Here is a 10,380-nt window from a genome sequence, read left to right on the forward strand (position 1 = left end):
TTCGACCAATTCATACATCCCATGCCACCAAGCGTGCTCACACATCCAAACAACGTGCCACCTACTGAAAAACCTCCCCTCTCCAAAGCAGCCGGATCTACGTTTAAAGTCTTTGCACTAGATTCAAAAAATGTTCCAGGAGTCCAATTGTTAGAGTCGTTTCAAATAACTTTCCGTGCGGCCGGTGTCCTCCGACACGGCCGCCGCGCTGGCCAAGTAGCTCGCAGGATTTACCGACCCGTCCGTGAACGTGCTCGCCCAGCCCAGGAAGTGCTCGTGAATGTGATGCTCCGCGTGCTGCCTCGCCGTCGTTGCAGCCATGCGCCTCTTTGGTGCACCGAGACCTGCGTTCAGTTCGGCTCGCAGCGGAGGCTCCTCGTTCGGTGGTAGTGGTGTAGAGTTGTTCCCCGGGCCGCCCGCGATCCAAAAAAGTTTCCTCGCGTGCGCAGCGAGTTGGGACCGTGTGCGTTGTAAAATACGCTCGGGCAGCCCGGTTGTGCCCCTCGACTCACCGATCCGGATGAGGTGTCGCATTGCTCATTCGGCCACTGCGAGTCTTACCGTGATGACGCCTGCGTCGTTCAGTGTATGGCGCGAGGAGGCCGTGCGGGGGACTCCGAGGCAGACGCGAAGTGCAGAGCGTTGCATCCGTTCTAGCAGTTCCCACTGGTTGTCTGTGAGTGATAGAAGCGGCAGTGCGTACAGTGCACGAGAAAGAATCAATCCCTTGTAAAGGGTCAACAGCATACCCTGTGAGGTTCCGCGGCAAGTGCCTGCGAGCATTTGGATTATACGCGTGTAGCGTCGGCACCTACGGATTACCTCTGCAACCGCAGGAGCCCATGTGGCTTTCCTGTCCAGTTGCACCCCCAGGTAAGCTGCTTGCTTCTTGATTGGAATTTCTGTGCCGCCTGCTTTGATTGACATTGAGAAGCGATATGTGTAGTGGGGGGCATTGCACAGAACGACGGACTTGCTCGGGGAGAGGGACAGGCCGAACAGGGAAAGATAGTGCTCAATGTTGGTGACTCCTCTCTGCAAAGCTTTCCGCACGGCCGCTCGGTGCCATCGCCGAGCAGTTGCCCAAAGTGCAATGTCGTCTGCGTAAACCGCTATTTGGAGGCGTTTGACTCCCTTATGGCCAATGTTTAATTTGCGGGAGGGCCGCCATAGCTACATTAAACAGCAAGGGGGAAAGCACGCCCACCTGGGGGACGCCACACCTGATTTTCCTGGGAGTGCTGAGTCCCTTCGCTGCTCGCACCTATGCCTCTCTGCCGCTGAGGTACGCCCTCACGTAACGGAGCGGTCGGTCCTCGATTCCTGACAGCCTGAGCATGTCCAGAATTGCTGAGTGTTTGACGGCGTCGAATGCTTTAGACACATCGAGAAGGACGACTTCCTTCGTCCATCTCTTTGCCTTGCTTTCCTCGAGCGTGGTCACCAGATCCGCGATGGCGTCTGCGGTGCAGTGGTGCCGTCGGAATCCACAAGTGCTTTCCGGGTATCCGCCCACCGACTCGAGATGATATTTGAGTCGGCATTTCACCATTCGTTCGAGTAGTTTCCCCATGCACGACGTAAGCGCGATGGGTCGGAACGAGCTGGGATCTTTTCTGGGCTTACCCGGCTTGAGAATCGGGACGACGACTGTAGAAAGCCATTCGGAGAGATGTTGGCATCTCGCCACGCACGATTAAACAATTCTAGCAGCGCTGGGTAGCTCGCTTTATCGAGGTTTCTCAGCGCTGCGGTGGTGACGCCGTCGGCTCAAGGGGCCGACTTTTTACGTGGGAGCGATGCCAGGGCGCGTTCCAACTCGTGTAGCTGGAAGTCTCCGAGCCCCTCTGTCATCTGGGGCTTCGCGTGCCACTTCCAGTCTCGCCATCCAGGCGGTGCATCTCGGGCGGCAGGCGCGGGTGGAGGGGAGAGCAGTGCGTCTGCTAGAAGTTCTCGGATGTCTGCGTCGGAAATGTTAAACGCGAGCGCCATACCTGCAATCGGATCTCGCAGTCCCGGTCGATCGCAGAGGGTCCTTGCCATTTTCCACGCCTTGGTGGCCCCGCGGGGGCCGTCGAAGGACTCACACTTCTGCTTTCACCGCTCCCTGGCGAGCCTTTTTCCATGTCTCTTGAAGAGTCGATCCTGGCGTCGGTACCGGAGTGTGTCCTCGTGACGGCCCGTCCGCAGGGCCACCCTCTGTGCCTGGCGTCTTTGTGCTCGGAGTTGGAGCCAGCGAAAGTCAGGATTAGGGCGCTCAACTGGGATACTCACTGTCGTGGTGGACTCTTTGAGTGCGGCGCCGATGGCCTGGCTGTCAAGGAGCCAGCCCATCACCTCGTACTGGCGGAGGAAGGCACGATACCTGTCCCAGTGGACCACCTTGCACGTTCGATTGGGTGGCCGTGGGACCGGTCCCGATGTTATGGGAATGTGGTCGCTCCCCCAGCTGTCTTGCTCGAGCACCGTGGTCAGTGGGAATTGCGCCGAGCAGAACGTTAAAGCGAGTACGCTCTGCTTGACACCTCGTCTGATGAATGTGGGCTGCCCTGTTCCGCTGTACTCCAAGTCGGTTTGGTCAAGGGCCTCCTGCAAACGCTTGCCGCGCACGGTCATTTTCCCGTCTCCCTACAGCTCGTTATGCGAGTTAGTCTCCGTCAAGAATGATTATACCCTTTTCTCGCGCGTGAATTTGTTTTATGACCTCTCCACCCCATAATTAAAATAAGTGACTTGACATAAGAGAAAAAACAACTTCATTAGACGTTTCGCCTCCCATGCGGGAGGCATCATCAGTAGTTACACAGCAAATGCAGGGTTCAACCTAAACTCAACGCTATTTATCACAAATGTCCATGTAAGCTTCGTGGAGAGGGCCGCGGTTTTTGTTGCACACGGATGTGTCCCTGCGAAGAAACCACGATTCTAGAAGCTTTCGGGGCCCCCATCTGTCCTCTCTCGCCAAGGTCGTCGCGGCCTGAAAGTCGAAAGAATGCCCCATTGTCCACGCATGGTCCACCAGTTCAGTCTTCAGTTGCGCCGCGTGGGATGCGTACGTGACGTCACGCTTGTGTTCTTTGAGTCTGGTATCTCTCCTCCGTCCGGTTTCACCAATGTAGGACGCTGGGCAGTCACTGCAGGGGATCTTGTAGATAACGCCTCTTTGGACGTTCGCCGGGGTTGGGTCCTTTGGTTTGGAAACGGAATTTCCAATAGTTCTGTATGGCTTGAAAACAGTTCGGATGCCAAGGGGCCTCAAAGCGCGACTAAACGTCTAATGAAGTTGTTTTTTCTGTTATGTCAAGTCGGTGTACTTATTTTAATTATGACGTCTCCCGGCTTTTGGAGTATTTTTGCACTCTCCACCCCACGCCGCGCGGGAGTGAAGGTAACAGGAAGAGATAGAGAATGTCTTGTTATTTTTCTTTACCCGAATTCCAGTGTGTCTGAGCAGTAATCGGCGTTCTCGATCCGGCAGTGGGTTGCGTCTTTGTGGACGAGCACGGCCGCCCAGGATTGTTTTTCCCGGCCGGGACAGCAGTAGGCGGTGTAGCTGGGAATGGTTATTTTGCTTGCGTCCATCCTTGGCTCCTGCACCAGCACCACCTCGTACGGCCTGGCCAAGAGTTCTGCCCTCAGGTGGGTGAGGCGGTCGCCGAGCCCGTTCGCGTTCCACTGGAGGATCGAGGGGCAACCTTTCACAGCATTAGGCTTACTTGTTTTGTTAGTGCTTTATTTATTTATTTATTTCAAAATACTGCCAATCCCCGAAGGGATTATTGCAGGCATTGGTACACAATAAAAAGATACATGTGAGGCACTTAACAACGAATGAACAACACTTCTCGTCATTCAAAACATCCAATAATTACGAAAAAAGTTCATCTTCGACTGCATTGATAAATGATTCAACAGTGCCGTGACTGAACACGTGTGGATCAAGGCTATTCCAGATTCTAATGGCAGAGGGAAAAAATGAGTGTTTAAAGGTGTTATTATGAAACGAATAGTCAACAAGTGTATGGCTGTGCTTGTGTCTAGTCGGTCTTGTGTTAGACAATTGTACGTACTTGGATGAGTCAATCTTAAAGGCGCCTTGTAAAAGAAGGTAGAGAAATTTTAGACGATTTAATGTTGCGCGGTCAGTAATGGTCTGTAAACCTGCTCTTTTCAGAAGCTCTGTAGGGGAGTCAAAACGACCATACTTATGATAAACAAACCTAATTGCCTTTCTCTGAAGGCTTTCAAGTGTGTTTATGTTTATATTCGTGTGAGGGAACCAAGCAATATTTGCGTATTCAAGCACTGGACGTATAAGGGTTTTATATGCTAGGAGTTTTGTTTCACAAGACGAACCTTTTAAGGTTCTCTTCAGAAGGAATAATTTCGTGAGAGCTTTATTAAATACATATTTAACGTGTGCGTTCCAGTTAAGATCAGATGTTATTAAGACTCCTAGGTACTTATACTCGGTGACTCTATGCAAGGGTTCATCTTTAAGGCTATATTGAAACTGGGAGACATTCTTTTTCTTTCTCGTGAAACTCATGGAGACTGTTTTTTCTTTGTTAATCACCATTTGCCAGTCATCGCACCAGTCGGAAATCTTTTTAAGAGATTTGTTTAGTAGGATGTGATCGTCTTGGTTCTTAATTTCTTGATATATGATACAATCGTCAGCGAATAATCTTATGTTAACATCAATGCCATCGGCTATGTCATTTATGAAAAGTAGAAATAAAAATGGAGCTAAAACGGAACCTTGTGGGACGCCGGATACTACTGCAACTGGTCGCGTACTTTGTCCCTCGTGATAAACAAATTGGAAACGATTTTTTAAGTAGTCTTCAATCCATGCAATTATCGGTCCTTCGCCCATAACATGTTTAAGTTTTATTATCAGTTTGTCGTGGGAAACGCGATCAAACGCTTTCGAGAGATCCAAGAACACTGCATCTACCTGACTTCTGTTGTTTATGCCCATCGTGAAATCGTGAAGAATCTCAATTAGCTGTGTAACGGTCGATAGTCCACTTCTAAAACCATGCTGATGTGGGAATAAGATATTGTTATTTTCTACAAATGATGTCATGACTGAGAATAATATGCTCGAGAAGTTTGCAGCAGGTGCAAGTAAGTGATATGGGCCTAAAATTTGAGGCTAGAGTTTTATCGCCAGATTTATGTATAGGGATTACTTTCGCAACTCCATTCGGCGGGTACCGAAGAAAGGAAGAGAGACTTGTTAAAAATGAACACTAAATACTTGCTAACCCATTCGGCGTATCTTTTAAGAAACATATTCGGAATTTCGTCAGGACCGTTACCTTTTTTGGTGTCTAAATTGAGTAAAAGTGCAAATATGCCTGGTTCCATAACTATTAGGCTTCCAAGTTCTTCAGCAGTGTTGCATTGTGGTAAAGTTAAACCGTCATTACCATCATCAGCTGTAAATACCGACTTAAAGTAATTGTTAAATTCATCTGCCATTTTTTGTTTCTCTATGGAGCTCATACAATTCATTTGAGACTTTTTAGGGTTAACGTGGTTCCAAAATTTCCGAGGTGACGCTTTCATGAACTCGTGGAGGGTCACGTTATAGTACTTATGTTTGGCTTCTTTAATTTTTAATTTAAGAAGTTTAGAGTGCTCTGAAATCTTTGCTTTGTAGTCGGTGTTATCCTGGAGGGAGTGTATTTTTGATGACTTCCTTAGCCGCTTGAGTTTGCGTTTCAGGTGGATAATTTCTCGCGTGATCCATGGGTTGTGCTTTCTTGTTATTTTTTGTTTTTTTGGGATGAACTGTGTAACACAGTGCGTGATAATTGATTTAAACTCGTTCCATATGTCGTCAATACTGACATCTATCTCGTCACAAAGTTCACGGAAATCATAAAATCTATGAGCAAGGTACGTTAATATACACGCGTCATCGGCACTGTTGAAATCAAGTACAGTTTTGATGGTACCATATGAGAACCTAGATGTTCGTATAGGTATGGTGCATATAACTGCTTTATGGTCGGATATGCCCGTTACTACTTCAACATCGACTTGGCTCTGGGGGAAGTGGTCACTAAGAAATACAAGGTCAAGCAGACTGCTGGACGTTCCCTGCACCCGTGTTGGCTCTCTGACGATTTGTGACAGATTAAACGCAAATAAAATGTCTAATATTGCATCAGAGGTAACAGTGCCAAGTTGCAGCGAATCCCAGTTTACCTCAGGTATATTAAAATCGCCAGCCATAATAATCCTTTGATTTTTAATGTGTTGTTGCATGTAATCATATAAGTTGCACAGACACTTGTGGTCGGAGTTTGGAGGCCGATAAACGACACCTACAACAACAGAATAATAATCGAATGACACTTTGCACCATAAAGATTCAACATCTTTCACATCAGGCATATGTCCGTAGAGGATACCTCGTTTTAGAAGTATTGCTACTCCGCCACCTCTAGTCGTTCTGTCTTTTCTCAGAATGATGTAATTTGGTGGGACAATTTCGCTATCAAGTATTAAGGGATGTAACCACGTTTCTGTGATTGTAACTATGTGTGGATTAAATTCTAAGAGAAAGGACTCCAATGAATATGCTTTATTTTGAAGACTCCTTGCATTTATATTTACGACTCTAAGGTTAGATGGCAGAATGTGGCTTTCGGTTAGTTTTCGTCGGGAACATCGTTTTTTTCTACGGGAATTATGTCTTCTTTTGTCTCATCCCACGCATAGAGATGCCCATTTATGCGAACCTTATCATATGTTAAGAAAACCTTTTCTCGCTTATCTCGGTTTGCTTTAGTGCGGTCCCAAAGCTTCTTACGTATTTGCTGTACGTGTCGGGAGAAATCTTCACCGATTGAAAAATCTGTTCCTTTCAGTTTGACGCAGTTTTTCAGTATCTTTGATTTATCTCTACTGTCCAGTAGTTTGAGTATGACTGGACGGATCTTGTTATCAGCCTGTTTCCCGAGGCGGTGAATTCTTTCGATGCCTGCTATTTGTACGTTTAGAATTCTCTCGAGAATTTCACCTACGACCACTCTTTCGAGTGTCTGACTGTTTTCGTTCTCTTGTTCTTTAATTCCGTAGACAATCAGATTCGACCGTCTACTTCGATTTTCTAAGTCGTCTACCTTTCTGGTAATAATTTTAACAGTCGTTTCAAGTTCAGTTATTCTCTCCCGACATGCACTGACGTTCTTTTGAAGCGTACTGAGACTTTCCAGTTTGTGCTCGATCGCAGAAAGTCTGTCATTTGTTATACCCTTTTCATTTTTAATTTCCTGTATGTCCCGGGCGATTTCTTTCAGTTTTTGTAAAATAGCGCCTGTTTCTGGACCAGGGTTGACCTCAACATCGCCGCTCAGCAAAAGTAGCATTCTCAGAGAGAAAAACACATCGCACAACCACAAGTAACAGGACCGTGGGCACGGCAGCAAAATCAAGCAAACATTATTGCTACGGTAGGACTTGCAAAATCGTTTGCTTACCTGGACGAGAAAGACGAATGGGTTGTTAGCCCTCATGTTGGCAGTGCTGCCGTGCCCAATGCCGTGGAGCGTCTCGCTGCGCCGTTTTATAGCCCGAAACGGTGATGTCACAGTCGAAGATAAAAGTTCATCAAAAAACGAACGACTGATTCCAGGTTCGAAGATAAGATGCTTGCTGTCGTCCAGCGTCGGTGCAATTCCTCCGATGACGGAAGGGAACGGCGTGTCGCGGCGCGCAGCATCGGTGCCTGCGTTCAGCTTGTTGACGTTGACCGGCACCAGCACAATGTCAAGCAGGATCTGGACGAGAAAGACGAATGGGTTGTTAGCCCTCATGTTGGCAGTGCTGCCGTGCCGAATGCCGTGGAGCGTCTCGCTGCGCCGTTTTATAGCCCGAAACGGTGATGTCACAGTCGAAGATAAAAGTTCATCAAAAAACGAACGACTGATTCCAGGTTCGAAGATAAGATGCTTGCTGTCGTCCAGCGTCGGTGCAATTCCTCCGATGACGGAAGGGAACGGCGTGTCGCGGCGCGCAGCATCGGTGCCTGCGTTCAGCTTGTTGACGTTGACCGGCACCAGCACAATGTCAAGCAGGATCTGGACGAGAAAGACGAATGGGTTGTTAGCCCTCATGTTGGCAGTGCTGCCGTGCCCAATAGGCATTCCCAGTTCCTTGCCGCGAACGTTGCATCCCTGAGGTGATGCTATGTAGAATGGTCCCCTCCGGGATCATGGCGGTAGCCTGCTGGTTCTTAAGAAAAAGCGGGATTAGTGTTTGGAGCAGATGCTCCAGGTTGTTGATCATGTCGCGCATTTCCTGCGCGGTGGGGGGCGTGGCCGTCTCGTCCTGCCGAGGGGAATCCCCAGCGCTGTCTTTTGGGGAGGCTGCAGGGAAGGGAGGTGAGGGGGGTACCTTCCCTTGCTGGCGGAGAGGCCTCTCCCTCTCGCCACTGGGGCAGTCGCCCGCGCAGGGAGAGGATTAACACAGGTGCCGTGCATCAGCTGCGCGCCGGTCATTGCCCACTCGCTGCTGCTGCTGGCTGTCTGCCCGGTAGGACCTGCGATAGATCTCCTCTTTCTGCCGCTGCGGCTTACCGACTTTGGGGATTTTGGCGCTGGGCTCCGTGTTTGTGGAGGCCTCTCTTGTCCTGACCTGTGTGGGCTGTAGGGCGACTGGGGGGGTGAGTTCGCGAGTCGTACTCACTGCATTTGGCTCACTGCGCGCTTCCAGCGTTGGGAAGCGTTGTCTCTTCCCAGACTTCGCGTTTAGGCGCCGGTACTCCACGATGTCTTGTGTTGACTTTGTGCGCCAGGATCTCCTCTGCGCCTGCCTTCTTTGGGCCCGTAGTCTCACCCACTTGAGGTCAGGGTTTGGCCTGAAGCAGGGCACCGAGATGGATTTGGTGAACTCCTCGAGGGCCTCCTTTATCAGCTTGGTGGTGAGGGGTTGTCCCGAGGCGGCCGCTGCCTTTAGCCGACTCTGGTATTCGTCCCAGTTCGTTACTGAGCACCTCTTTTGGGGGGCGCGGCCTGGTTTTCCGATGATGATGGGTCGGTGGTCGCTGCCTCCGCTGTCCGGAGCCGGAGTTGCCGTAATTCTTAGTCCTCTTGTTACCAGCGTGAGGTCTATGACGCTTTCACTTGCGCAGGGTCCCACGTATGTTGGAGCCCTTTGTGTTAAATTCACGAGGTCCAGGTCGTCGATTCACGAGGTCCAGGTCGTCGAGGACTGCCTGTAGGGCCGCTCCCCGCTGCGTCATCCTCCCGTCCCCCCACGACTCGCTGTGAGCGTTGAAATCCCCGCAGGTGATGCCCTCGCTGTCCGTGGGGATGCGCCTGCGGATCTCCTGCACATCTCGAGGGTTCCACTGCGAGCCGGTGACCCGCGGGGGACGTAGGCGGACACCACCACGATGGGGCGACCCTGTATGGCCACCTACGCCGCCGCATATTCTGCCCGCTCTCCACAGAGATCGTCGAGGTTTATACGGTACTGCGGTAGATCGTTCTTGATGAGCAGGGCCGCGCGTGGGTGTGCTCCCGGTCTTCCAGCTCTGCTTGTGTACAATGCATAACCCAATAGGTGAATTTTGTGGGCGGGGGCCTTGGGTTCTTGGATGGCGATAATTTGGTAGTTTTTACTGATTCCGGGTCCCTCGTTGAGTAGTTTTAATTCTTGGATGTGCGCCTGTATGCCGTTGATATTCCACTGTAGTATGCTTGGTAGGAGCGGTTGGGTTTGGTTGATTCTAATTTTTTTAGGCATGATTGGGTTGGGGGTTTGAATGCTGGGTTTGGTTTGATTTAGGTTGACACGAGGCGGTGGATTAATCGGGCTGACTCCTTCACGGCTTGGCCAGTTCCTTCCTCGAGTAGCGGTACCAGCGCGTCAACAATCTTCATTAGCTGTGCGACGAGCTCGTGCATTTTCTCCTGTCGCTCGTCGTGGCCCCTGCCCCCTTGAGTTGGCTTCTCCCCGCGCTTGTGGCTTCCCCTGTCGCTGTCTCTGTCTCCTTGGTGACGGCGCTCACCTCTCTCTCTCCTCCCTCGCGTCGGGGCTCCTCCTCTCCCGGGGGATTCCCTCGTTTGTTGTTGTTCTGGCAGCTGCTGCCTCGTCATCGCCTCTCCGGCCTTGCGCTCGCCGTCCGACCTTGGGGGAGAGGGTGTAGTTGTCTGCGCTTGTCACTCCGGTTGTGGGCGTGTCTCCCAGCTGCGTGGGAGAGGGAAGAGGTTCCGCTGGGGTCGATGGCCGGTCCCATCGGGTTCTCCGCCGTCTCGGTGGGCGCTGCGGTAGTCCCAGCGGCGGCGGAGTGGGCGGGGCCTCGCAGTTCTCCTTTGGTCGGCGTCCCGTGCGGATCTCCTCCGTGTTGTTGTTTTC

At 50.7% G+C, this 10,380-nt stretch overlaps 1 protein-coding gene across 1 annotated transcript; it reads right to left on the reverse strand.

Moving 5' to 3' along the window:
- Positions 1-6,068: 6,068 nt before the first annotated feature.
- On the reverse strand, positions 6,069-7,811 carry LOC115314651 (the record flags this gene model as incomplete). Its single annotated transcript, XM_029973775.4, has 1 exon — positions 6,069-7,811. A coding segment is annotated over one exon (1,143 nt), but the record flags the coding sequence as incomplete, so codon positions are not given.
- Between the last annotated feature and the right edge of the window lie 2,569 nt (positions 7,812-10,380).

The sequence above is a fragment of the Ixodes scapularis genome, unplaced genomic scaffold (assembly GCF_016920785.2).
Source record: "Ixodes scapularis isolate PalLabHiFi unplaced genomic scaffold, ASM1692078v2 PGA_scaffold23__2_contigs__length_901104, whole genome shotgun sequence".
Classification (NCBI taxonomy): domain Eukaryota; kingdom Metazoa; phylum Arthropoda; class Arachnida; order Ixodida; family Ixodidae; genus Ixodes; species Ixodes scapularis.